The sequence below is a fragment of the Solanum verrucosum genome, unplaced genomic scaffold (assembly GCF_900185275.1).
Source record: "Solanum verrucosum unplaced genomic scaffold, falcon-dt-bn FXZP01000278.1, whole genome shotgun sequence".
Classification (NCBI taxonomy): Eukaryota; Viridiplantae; Streptophyta; class Magnoliopsida; order Solanales; family Solanaceae; genus Solanum; species Solanum verrucosum.
Window position 1 is genome coordinate 1,790,831 of NW_026020332.1, and position 13,749 is coordinate 1,804,579.

Consider the following 13,749-nt stretch of genomic DNA (forward strand, 5'->3'; position numbering starts at 1 on the left):
GTGGCGTGGCACCCCCAAACCTCTGCATAGATCCGCCACTGGTTTCAACATGCCACATAATCATCTATTCCTTCCGTTTATTTTAACTTATCACTTTTAATATATAAAATAAAATATTATTTTTTCTTGTTTTACACTCAGTATAAAATACTTATTCTATAAATCATTTTTCAAAAGCTAATACTAAATATTATTTAATAGGGATAGCTTGGTAAAATACCAATATCAATAGTAGTTATTTTCTTAATGATTGTGTCAAATCAAACAATGACAAGTAAAAGTGAATGGAGAGAGTAATATTTTTGTTCGCTATTATTTAGAACTCTTTATGAACTCCCTTGGTAAAAAAATAAGTTATCCTAAAAATGGCAGAATAGGTAATTTATATGGGTTATCCACTCATAGTTATCTATATACCCATTTAAAAGTGGATAATTAAATGGATAAAATAAGTAAAAAATGTTAATTCATAAAAAAAAAATAAGTGGTCGGGCTGGTAGGGGTGGGGTGGTAAAATAAACTTTTAAAAATTTATTATTTTTTATAAGAAATTTAATTTTTAAAATATTTTTTTAGGGGGGTATCGGGGGTAGTAGGGATGAGGGGGATGGTCGGTGGGTTGAGTGATAAAAAAAAACCTTTAAAAAAATATTTTTTGTAATAAAAAAACAAACTATTTTTTTGTTTACATTTTTTTTTTGGGATGGGGGTGGGGGGTTGGTTGATAAAAAACATTAAAGTCAAGCAAAGAGTTTTGGATGAACCTCCTCCCGGTTCCTACCCTGGGTGCAACATTGTGATTGAACAAAATAAAAATGATTACATCCCATCAAGTTGTCCTCAAGTTTTGGAGCCTCTCAGGATTTACTCTTGAGCTGTTTACACCAATCAATCATCACTTTTTGTAATGAGTGATCGAGTTGAGAAAAGCCACCAACACAATGCATGGTTTCCCCAGTACAGCTTGAAGATGTTCAATTTTCGTAGCTTTGAGCAATTTCAATTTTTAGGAGTGAAATTGCTCAAAGCTAGGTAACTTGCTTGGTGAGAAAAAAGACATCCAAGTGCATTTAAAGAAGATTTGGATAGCCTGACATAACAAATTTTCCACTCAAAATGGCATGTGTAGTGTGTCATTAGATAACTGAAGATTGTCGAGCTTCTTAAAGATGTATGGTTTCTCTAGAGGCACCTGAAACTGCCAATCTTCTTGTATTTTTGCGTAACCACTTGGGGTTATACTAGCATACATTCCTTGTCTCGAAAACCCAATGTCCAACACAGAGTCGAACAAACAAAGACAGGGCACCTTACCTCTACCTTTGCGGGATAAAGAGGTTGTTTCCCATAATTATACTAGTTATTAGTCATACATCATTATAAATTTAATAATTTCGAATATGCAAACAGAACCAAGTATAACAAATAGATGTGTAGTAGTACTACTATTTGTCATAGCACCACAGAAGATAGTAGTGTAAAGGATCCCAAGATTACTGAACCTTAACAAAATGAAGCACTTTCAAATTTCGATTGCAAAAATACCAATACATACTACATTGACATGAGGAGACATACATACCTTCTATTTAATACAGCCAACTTTCTTATGCCGGGGGCGTCCGATTCTGGACCTCCCTGCTGGTAGTACTACATTGGATCCCCATATACGTTGTGTGGAATAGAAAGCTATTCATCTTAACCCAAAACTAAGACTAACAACCAAAACATAAACCCAAACCCGAAAACCTTGACTCTGCTAGACGCAGACAGTTCAACCCTCACATCATCCACAACAGGTCCACAAAGAGAGCTCATATCATCACTTCTTGTATTGTAATAGATACTATAGAACGCGATACGTGTCCTGTCTGCCTTGGCAGTGAAATTCAGGTTAGCATTCTGAAATGAAGAATTGAAATTGGGAGTGTAATGGATGTTTTGGGCTTGATCACCAGCAAAGGCCATGATTGCTAGTGGTTCCTTGCATGAATCCCCTGCATGGCCAAACAAAAATGTCAATCTGTATGGCTTGTTAGGCTTGGTTTCAACCATCTGGGATATAATGCCTTCTTTTCCTGACAGCAATTCTATTGCTCTCTTTCCTTCTGGAACTGTGAAGTGATATGTATCGATGTATCGAACTGCTCGATTTGATTCAACTATCCAACCAGGGAGCGATGATGTTTCCTCGTCGAGGTTGGTTGGAAGAAGAACACCGAGAGAAGTATTTCTAAACATCCATGGACCTTCTTCAAAGTCTCCATTAAGTACTGCATTATCTGTTCCAATAACCAAATTAAGTAACAATTAGCTTTTATAACTACACGAATGTTTCAATTCAAATCTCGCATAAATTAAAAATGGAACTATAGTAAATATTTGACCTAAACAGCTGGAAATGGGGCCCAATAAAGAAACAGAAATGACCTTACTTTTTGACTTATCTGGAACGAAAAGCTTCTTGATAGCAATATCATCAATAATGGGTCCACAAGTGGGGTCATCTTCCATGCCAGGATTTGTAAAAACGACCCGCACGTCATCTTCTTCAGCCTGAAAGGCCCACGCGTAGGAATCCCAGCCTTGAACATTATACAGAGTCTGAAGATCAATGGTCTGTGATGCTGGAGGAACTGAAACGTTGAGTGACTCTAGCTGAGCGCACGTGCGAGCCGCGCTGAAAGTGATTGAGTAAATGGAGCCTTTCTCTACTTTGAGCTCTTGGCTTATCTCGGCGTCGTTTCCAAGCCGAACTGCGTGTCTTCCTTGTGGTACGATGAGGATCATTCCACCCTGTTTTTGCCCGGATTCCACTACCTCTACGGTGCCGTTTGATTTCCAGCTGGGGATTTCGGATGGCCCGTCGGAGAATCCGTCGCCGGAAGAGAAACCGCCTGACGGCGGGGTCTCAAAATTACCGTTAACTAACGGACCTGCAAAACACAAGGTTGGATTGACAATTAAGTAACGATGCGCTACAAATTATAGAAACATACAAAGCGATTTAATCAGCAATGCTTTTACCTACGCAGTAACATCTGAGTCGAAGATACATCGAAAATAACTTCTAAATAGGGGTAAAATTTGAGTAAAGTCTATCTTCTTATATCGTACTTGTAAGATTTTCACGGGAGAAGTAGTTACTGGTTTGTTTCACTTGTGCAGTAAGGAGAATATTTTTTCATGTAAAATGTTTTACTGGAAAATAATTAATTTTTTTATTTATTTTTTTATATTTAGTTGTTGAGTAGAAAATATTTATTTTAATTTTTTTTAGTAAAGAGTAGAAAATAATTTTTAAATTGAAATTGAAAATAACTTTTTAAAATAAACTTAATTTTTTTGGGGGAGGGGACTGGCGGGGTTGGAAGTTGTAGGGGTGAGTTGGGTAAAAAAATAAATATTTGAAATTAAAAATATTTTTTAAAAATAAAATTAATATTCTTTTTGGGGTGGGGTCACGGGTAGTGGGGTGAGGTGAAAACATAAAAAATTGAAATTGGAAATATTTTTTAAGAATAAACTTTAATTTAATTTTATTTTTGGGAGGGAGCTGATAGTGGGGCTGGCCGGGGTTGGAGGTGAAAAAATAAAAATTTGAAATTGAAAATATTTTTTAAAAATAGAGATTAAATTATTTATTTGGGGGGTGGGAGGGTTGGGGCTGGCGGGAGGGGTCAGGGTGAGGATGGGTTAAAAAATAAAAAAATTGACGTTGAAAAATGTTTTTTCAAAATAAGCTTTAAATTTATTTTTCCAACAAAAAAATTATAATTTGAAGTTGAAAGAAAGTTTTGAAAAATGTTTTTTTTTAGTTTTGATAGGAAGTCATTTTCCTTAAATTTGAGAAAAACGAATTGATTTAAAAAACATTTTATCCAACCAAACATGAGAAAATTGAAAAATATTTTTCGAAAAGTGTTTTCCTTCGTACCAAACACACCCTTAGTTGTCTTTGTTTCTCATTGTTGTTCATCGAGTTATTGTCTCTTTAATCGAATCTTGAACGAATTTTTAGAATTGAAATACTTTTTTTTATTATAACTATGGTGCCTGAGTCCATTTTCACATATCTCAATTAATTTTACGAAATACTTGTCATTTAACTCTGCTCATTAAAATTAGGACAAATGGAAAATTTAAATATGGAAAATCATAGCTCTCAATTACTTCATTGACCACAAGAAAATACTCCCTCTGTCCCTAATTACTTATCTATTTTTGAATTGACACATCTATTAGAAGACAATTATTGACATAGTGAGTTTATCATTTTACTTCTATTAATTATGAAGTAGATGAATTAAAAAACTCAAGATATTTAAGAAGTTTTATATTTTTCAAAATACTTAATTGAATGTATAATAGGTAAAAAAATTATTCTTTCTTAATTTATCAAAATGTACAAGTAATTAGGACAATTAAAAAAAAATTGAACAAGTAACGAAGAAGCATGTGCATTTCATAAGCTAGAAAAAGTACAAGTACAAATAATTATGTGAAAGCACCTAATATAAAGAAAAAAATTTTACTATTGAGGTTACTTGAAAGTCGTACCAAATAATGATATGAGAACATTTCACTCAGAGTTCACGCGGTAGAGGTAAAGCCATTTGACAGGTATTGTGATGTATGAAAGGAATATTTATCAAATTAAATACTATGGGTAGTAACTCTGTAGGCCCTAAAATGTAACAATGGATGGTATTATTGATATTAGCTTTGCCTACGAAATTTAAAAAACTTTTACCATGAGTAGTACATCTACAAGTTATTGCGAAAAAATCTATTTTTTCATTTTACGTGACACTAATTAATTTTATATGATATTTAATAAAAAATTCTCTCGTATAATTAATTTTTACAATAGTAATTACTAATAACGACATAACTATAAGAGGATCATAACTCTATACCATTGTCCATAAGTACTCCTACATAGTCATGATTCTTACAGGGTGTCTCAGTAACACCTCAGGACGATCAACATTAACAAAATGATTACTTATACTTAAATACAATTAATGTTATACTATTTACTTAAATAACTTTGTTTGACATTTTAAAATTAAAATTATACCGTGAGTAGAAATAATATTTTGATAAACACACATTAATATGCTGCTATGGAACTTGATCGAATTAATTCTGTTTCAGACAGAGATAAACAAAATAAACTATTTGTGATTAAATGTTCGTACCACTGTCAGTCCCAAAATGATTATAAGCTTAAATTAGCATACGTTTGAAGCTAAAAATGATGATAGAAGAAATTATTTACCAGATCTCATACCAAATGGAGGTAAATCAAACATAAAAGTTGAAAAAGAAAAGTTTGATAAGTAGTTTCGAATTAAAATCGAAAGAGAAGAGCAGAGAAGAAAGCTAACCATCTTGAACTTGTCCAGCAGCTGAGCAAGCAAGAAGAAGAAGAAATGCAGAAACCCATTTGAATTTTGTTGAGCTCGAAGCTATTTCCATGGCGACAAAGAATAAATTCCCTTTTTTTCTATTCTAACACTCTGCTTTGAGTGAAGAAAAAGGGCAACAGCAAATGTCCTTTTTATCCAAGATTCATGCTTTTATTTTTATTTTTATTTTTTTTGTGGGGCCTCATGCTCTTTTTGCAATTTTCTTTCGTCCTTTTCCTTTTTCTTTTGCGTTTCCATTTTTTTTGTCCGTCTATTTAGCTCCACCAGTAGTAAAATTGTTATAAAAGATACTAAACTATGTAATTTAATTAAGAGTAAAGCTTAAAGGTAGGGTGAAGAAAACAAAAATCTTCATTATAATTTGTATGGTATTTTTTTAATAGATGTGAAATTCAAGAAATATAGATTTTTTTTAATAGCCTAACAAAAAAAAAGGTGTAACATATTACCAAATGATGTGTTGCAGTTGATGAAACTATTCCTTCTTTAACAAGAAGCTTTGGATGAGAATGATTTTTTTTTTTCATAAGGAGCGCTTCCTCCTAATGGAGCCCTATGCAAATTTAAACTAATAAGACTTCAATATGAGTATCGAAATAATGTCACGTAAAATAGAACGAGGAATGTATTTTTTTCTACAAAAAGATCTTTGATGGAGTAATATTCTCTTTCCATTTCAATTTATATGACACATTTCGGATTTCGAGATTCAAATAAGTCTATTTTTTACCATAAAATTTCTTTTAAATATTTTGAATTGTCAATTATTGTAGCTTATAGTATTTTTTACATAGTCTATAAATATACAATTTTTGTTTCAAAAAAATCAAAGATTTTATACATAAAATTTTGATTAAACTTAAATTGTATGATTCTCGAAAAATAATGTGCCACATAAATTGACAGAGATGGAATAATTTTTAAGTTACTTTTAAATGCTTTTGATTGGGATTGCAGGGGCTATGGTTTTTTGAGGTCGACTTTAAACAGCTATAGCTAATTTGCTTTTAGGAGCAACTTTTTCTTTTGTTGATCAATTAATATTTGAAGGACATGTGCTTTTCCTAGTACAATAATAAGAAAAGGTGTTTCTTAAGAGAGACTTTGGTAAATTAAGATTCTTCTAATTTCATATTACAATATCCTTTTGTTAAGTACATATAAAATATACTTTTGGTTTTCATCCATTAGAGAATAATCTCCTATCAAAGATTATGTGGTTTTTTTTAACAAAATTTTGATTCAAGAAACCAAAAATAAATAAATAAATTGTCTTGTTGTGAAACAAACTTTGGCCTACCACGCTCCTCTTGATCCCACTATCAATGCCAATTTCAGTTGATAATACAAGTCACATAATAATTAGGATCCATTTGGATTTCTTTCGAACATGATATTTTATTTGAATATGTAATTTAAATATTTGTAAATATGAAAATTATCAAAAAAAATAAAAATAATAATAATCAATTCTTATTTAATCTTATCAAACAAATAAATTATAAATTATAATATATAAATAATGTATTAGGATATCATAGGACATCGTATTAATATGATCATTTCATAAAATATGAGCAATTTATTAACGTCGAGCATGAGTCTATTTTTTAAAATAAAATAAAATAATAGCTCTTTTATAATATTTAAATTTATGAATAAAGTTTTACATTTAAAAAATAAATTAAATTCTACTTTTTAGAGAATTTGGGATTAAAATGACAATTTGAACTTAAAGTTCAAATTATATGCAAATTTCATAAACAAATATTCATTTCAAATCGAAACTTGAAATTGAGGTTTCAAATCCTTTGCATAACACCTGCTTAAAGATATTTATTTTTTGTTTTCCACTTGTGATTTATATATTTATTGTGGAATTTGATTAATCTGAATTTGCATTAAAGAGTCTCATCAAAATAATTCAATTTTTCAAAATTTAAACCTAAAATTAGTAGTGGAATTAGGATTTTTACTATTTTTAAAAACACACAAGTACTATTTAATAATTTCACCCAAGCTCCTACTCTCACCCTCCACATTCATATATTTGTCTAGATTATCTATAAATTTATTTACAATAGCAATTTTTTAAAATTTTAAAGTATCAATCATGAAAAATACTTTTTTTTTTCAACGATACACCCTAAAAGTAAATCTTTTTATGTTATTCATGTGATAAATTAAAATGAATTTAATTTTTTTAAAAAGAGAAAAAGACAAATATACCCCCAAACTATCATAAATGGCATACATGTACCCTCCGTCATATTTTTGGGACATTAATGCCTCTGCCGTCCAAAAATTAGAGCATATATACCGTTTATACTAATGTACATATACATGTCATAATCTTATCCACCGTTCCAACATTTATTAAATATCGGATGGACGGATAAGATTGCGCCACATGTGCCTATTTAGTTTTCTGTTAGAGTAAATGACATATATACTCTAATTTTTGAATGACATGAACACCAATATCCAAAAAGTATGATGAAAGATATTTCCATACTATTTACGATATCGGAGTATATTTTTCCTTTTTTCCCTAAAAAAAAAATGTAGAGATACTAGGGGTTTATGTTAACCCACTTCCAAAATTTGCGTGTTTTTATTTTATTATATAAAGAAAGCATACCGTACATTCCGCGTTTTTTGATTTTGGTGTTTCACTTTCTCACCTTTAGTGGGACCCTCAACCCAATGTAGGGTCACCGCCGAATTTTAGAAATTTGCGAACAGCATCTTAAACAATTCGGAACTTCAATTATTAATTCTCATGATTTGTTTAGGCATAATACATAAATATGACATTTAAACTTAATGTCAATTGTTAATTATAATTTTTAATTTTAGATATGTATAAATATGTATTTAAAATTATATAAAATTAAACAAATATACGCATTCATCTTACATGAAAATTTTATTTCCTACGTGTATTGTCATTTGTTTAATGATTTAAACTTTGAGATTTTTTATGTTAAAAATCACACTTAAGGGGCCAGAAAGGTATATTAGCACAGAACCCGAGGAAATGGCGGGAAATACTCTAGTGTCTGTAGCAGTCAAAGTTGTTCAACTTTGTAAAAAGCAGCCCAACCCTCCAAACTAGAGTATGTATAGTACATGAAGACTTTTAAGGATCGTTTGTTTGATTGGAGGATTAAATTATTTGAGATTATATTTTTAAATTTTTATTTTTATTTAAAAAATAAGATAATTTTTTTTTGTATTTGATGAAATAATTAAATCGTCGTAATTATACTTTGAAAAAAAATTATATTATTATATTTTAATTGAAAGTATCAATAATTTATTTTTAATTAAAATATAATCTAAATTTTAATTTGAAATATTTCATTTTATTTCGCATAACAACGATCCCTTTAGATACGTCATTGGCATGAAAAAAGCATTGCTTCTACTAAAACTGCAATAGAATAATTTTAGAGAGAGAAGTAGTGAATTATTAATTTTATTTTTGAATAATTGATATTAAAAACGTTTCTTTAAAAGTGTTTTCAATAAGAGTCTTATGCTCCTACGAGATTTTGAAACTGATTGTTATGTCATGTGACAGATCGATGATATATCTCATTTAGTTAATCAAATAGATAAATATTTTTAAAACTGTCAATAGTTTAAGGACAAAACTGATAATTTGCATCAAATTTAAAAATATTTTTAATAATTCTCTTAATTTTAGATTAATATGGAGAAGCCATTATGTTACCATCCAAAAGAAAAAACAAATGCAGCTAGGGTGTTCACGGATATTTTTTAATTTGAGTGCCATTCAAGTTGTTCATTATTGTCTGATAGTTTCCATGATACAAATATCGAATAAATTCTTTAAAAGAGAGACAAAAATTATCTTTTTTTTTCTATCAAGATATGAATCCAAATTTTCGAGACTTTTTATCAGTCTTAATAAGTAATTATTATTTTTTCCTGTGTTTCGACTAAATCCGAATTCTGTAGGGCCTATTTGGAGATGGCTCCCAACATGATTTTTTTCTAAACCTAGGACTCGACTTCCTATCACTACATCGCAACTCATATTGGTAACACATAGTTTTGATTAAAAACATGTCATATACAACACTGACACCAAAAAAAAAAACTAGCTCAATAGTATTACCATTTACATTATATCACTATTTTATTAAATCACATAGAAATGCAAAAAAAAAATGTATATTGTGAATCTCATGCCATTGTTTGATAAGTTTGAAATTAAATAAATGCGAAATCAAATCAAAGCTTTGAATTAACTTCATTTTTTTTTCTCAATATGAAATTAATATCAGTTCAATACATCCAGTCAATTTTTGGGGGTGGACTTTTAAGAAGATTGCAAGTCTCTTTTGGGCTCAAATGTTGTTGGATTTTAACGTTGGGCTTTAGTAGAAAAGACACATGAATGGAAATTTACATCTGTTGGCCACTTTTCGATCTTCTAAATATACAAATTAATTATCTTAATTACCACTATATAGCAATAGTATTTTTTTCGCCTACATAACAATAGTTTTTTTTCAAAGTTAGGTTTTAATATTAAATTAAATTAAACGTTTAATTAGTGCTCCACAATTTCTACTGTTTCCTTTTTTTTCTCAAATCTTTTACCTTCCATGATTTACTCAAATTGGTTATATATATTCTCTCCTATCATTAAAAGGTTTCTTAACAAAAATAAATTTCTCTTTCTACTCATTTTGGTTGACTGTTCAATAATTGATACCAACAATTATTCAATCTTAATTCAACATAAAGGACGTTGGGACGCATAAGGTATTATTGATAATTCAATATTTAATTTGTGTTTTTTTACGTGATTTTTCTAATTGAAAAATCATGTAGTATACCATGTTTGATATGGGTTTTTTGTGTTCCAATTGAATAAAAAACGTTAAAAATCAATTTTATAAAATTGAATTTTGTCAATAATGAGTCGTTTAATTAATAGAGAAAAATAGATTGTTGTTGTTATTCACCAATTTCGTGTTTTGATTTTTTTTTAATTCTTTGATTTGTTATGTATGGTTTTGAGGTTTAGAATAGAAATCATATTCAGTGATTATGCGTTTTGATAAGTGATTTGGTGAAATTGATCGTTTTTAATTAATTTGGTGTAATTATGGGTTTTTTTTTGTCATTCAGACTTGGGTTTTTTGCACATGATGATGATTTTTTTTTGTTTTTAATTCTTTGATTTGTTTTGTATGGTTTTGGGGTCTATAATAAAAATCATATCTAGTGATTATGTGTTTTTGTAAATGATTTGGTGAAATTTATTGTTTTGTATTAGTTTGGTGTAATTCTGGTGTTTTTGGTGTCGTTCAGAGTTGGTTTTTTTGTACATGATGATGGTGTACGTATTGATTCAATCTTGATAATTTTTTGTGTGATTCAGAGTTGGTATTTTTTTTAGATGATGGTGTACATGTTGATTCTATTTTGGTACATAATGATATATTTGAGTTAAGCATTATCATGTCATCAAAAATCATTCTTTAAAACATAATGTATAAGTTGAATACATTGAAATGACCATTCTGTTTGACAAGAATCACTACTAATAAGTTTTTATTTGAAACAGGTAGATATATACCACCAAAAAAATCAATTCTGAAGAGGTAATGCTACCACCAATTAAAAGAAAACAACCACGTAGACCACCGAGTAACGACCATAAGAAGGGTTTTAACGAAGAAAACTACAAGAGGAGTAAAGTCACTTGTAGTAAATGTGGTACATCAGGGAATAACAAAAATACTTGCCCCAAATTTGCTTATCATAATTAACAATGATGTGTTATTTTTCAAAAAAAAATTCTTAATGTTTTCTTGCAAAAATTCTGAAATTTTTTAAGAATGAAAAATGCAATTTTATCCAACTTTGGTTACTCTTGATTAGTGTATGCTTATTATTGGTGATTTAATTGATATATTGTTGGTATTCACGTGTTTGATTGAAAGGATGGTATTAAATATCAATCTTAAATATTGAATATGAACAACAACTACTTAGAGTAATTGAAAGCAAAATTATTACACAATGTTCAGTTAGATATTTTGGTATAATGTTTGAGTAATACAAAAAAATGTTAATCAATAATAATGGTTGTTATAATGGATAGCACGTACATATTTGGTGTACTTTTGGTGAAATAATCACAAAGATTGTTCAAATTAGGAGTATATAGTAACTGATATTTTGATATTACGAACATTGAATACACAAACGAGTTAAAGTGATGAGTTTGGTTTGAATTGAAATCAGAATTAATGCACATTTTTAACGTAAAAATTTAAATAGTTGAGTAATACTAAAAAGAGCAAATTTTAGGTATAACAAATGGAAATGTCATATTTATATGTTATAGCTATAGTTTGTATAATTACGCTCCATAGCAAATTTTATGTTTGCTATGGAGTTGTTAATCTGTATATTTCGGGATTTCTTCCCTTTTATATAAATTTTGATTGTTTTTTTAAATAGCGGTAATTTCTATTACAAAAAAGAAGAAAATCGCTAAACTACGCACATTATATTGTAAAAGGATTCCTTTCCTTCTACGTATTCTTCATCAGTGGTATATAAGGAGTTTTCTTTTATACAACAAAAACAAAATATATACTTATACAAATTAAGCTAAATACAATTTCTTATACCTTTAAATTGTATACAATTTTTTAAAAACAAAATATGAATTAAATTTTGTATTAGTTGTAAATGGTTTATGTATATGTTCTCTGTTTGGCTTGTCAATTGTGTGTATATATATGTGTGTGTGGAATTTGATATAAATACAAATTTTATTAGTTGTTATTTGTATATGTATATGTTCATTGTGTTAGGCTTGTCAATTGTATATGCATACATATATATATATGTGGAATCTGTAAATAAATAAAATTTTGATAAATAGTATACGTATATGTTCTTTGTATTAGGCTTATCAATTGTATATGTATACATATGTATAAGTGAAATCTCTCTCTATATATAAAATTAAAAATCTGTATTAGTGGAACTATATATTATAATTTAAAAAAATTGTATATAATTAAAATCTAGTGGAAACTATATAAATTTTTTAAAAAGATTCTGATTTGGGGAGAGATTTTAAGAGAAATTGAAAGAAATTGGGAGAGTAAAGATAGCTAACGAATTTTTATAAAAATAGAGCGTGGCCCCCAACCAATTTAAAGAAAACTGATTTGGGGAGAGATCTTAAGGGAAATTAAAAGAAAATGGGAGAGAAAAGATAGGGAATGGATTTGTATAAAATAAATCTTCCGTTTTTTTTAAATGCATGGGTCCTAACCAAATGGCAAAAATTGTGCAACATTTGCTACGAAATACAAATAAATGAAACAGTAGCTATAGGATTTATTTTGATTTAAATGTTTGCTATTGTGTATAATTTTCTCTACTAAAAGATGTTAATAATGATTGTTGAATATCATAACAACCAAGTACACAATTGATATACTTGTGGTGGAGTAAGCATAAATATTGATAAAAATGAGGAGGTATATATTGACTAATTATCTGGTATTCTGCATATAAAAACCAATGTAACAATGAATTAGCGTAATTTTTTTAAAATTTGAAATCATAATTAACCCACATTTTAAACATAAATATAGATTGGTATAATATTGGAGTAATACAAAAAAACTCTGTCATAATAATGGTTGTATATAGTGACAAAAATGTTGGTATTATATATCAACAACACACATTCAATCTGTAGCAACTACTTATGTTCGAATATAAAGTTTGAAAAAAAAAATGAGCATAGACAATTGACGTAATAAAAACACATTTTCGTAATGATACTATGATATATTACCAATCACACACAATGGTTTTATAAACCAAACTCACACTATAGATTTTGGTTTACTCTTAATCTTTTAGAAATGGGGATTTCTTCCTCAAAATCGTTGTCATGAGGATAATCTTCTTCAACTAATTATGAGGATAATAACAACACACTCGTTGATTCGATTAGAGATTTTGTTGTTGTCTCTAAAATTGATGATTTTTTTCAGTTGCTTCGCTTTCATTGACTGTATCATTAACAATTTTCCTCTTTCCGTAATTTCAAAGTAATGCTCCATATGTCAAACGAAAATTTTCAGAATAAAAAACTGTCATTGATATGTTCATATTTTCTCGACGCACATACTCATCAAATACACAAGTATACAAACCACAATAACTACAAAACATATGGAATAAGATTTTTCGAGGCGTTCTATCCATAGAAATCAATATATGAAATAGAAAAAAT

General features: G+C 29.0%; 2 protein-coding genes across 2 annotated transcripts in view; both read right to left on the bottom strand.

Moving 5' to 3' along the window:
• Positions 1 to 13,749, bottom strand: part of LOC125836467 (60S ribosomal protein L18a-2-like) — a 115,808-nt gene that overhangs the window by 74,451 nt on the left and 27,608 nt on the right. The gene's annotated exons all lie outside the window — the stretch shown is intronic.
• LOC125836448 (uncharacterized) lies at positions 1,506 to 5,536 on the bottom strand. Its single transcript, XM_049515616.1, has 3 exons — positions 5,394 to 5,536; positions 2,436 to 2,936; positions 1,506 to 2,282 (listed from the first exon to the last, which is right to left on the bottom strand). Exons 1-3 carry the CDS (start codon positions 5,482 to 5,484, stop codon positions 1,699 to 1,701), a joined length of 1,176 nt encoding a protein of 391 aa, XP_049371573.1. The 5' UTR covers positions 5,485 to 5,536; the 3' UTR covers positions 1,506 to 1,698.

Bases quoted from the DNA above. Each gene is read 5' to 3' on its own strand.
- LOC125836448 (XM_049515616.1), bottom strand. From the start codon at position 5,484: ATGGAAATAGCTTCGAGCTCAACAAAATTCAAATGGGTTTCTGCATTT. The intron at 2,937-5,393 runs GTTAGCTTTCTT...TGTGTTTTGCAG, and splicing joins TGCTGGACAAGTTCAAGATG to GTCCGTTAGTTAACGGTAAT. The intron at 2,283-2,435 runs GTAAGGTCATTT...TTATTGGAACAG, and splicing joins CGTTCCAGATAAGTCAAAAA to ATAATGCAGTACTTAATGGA.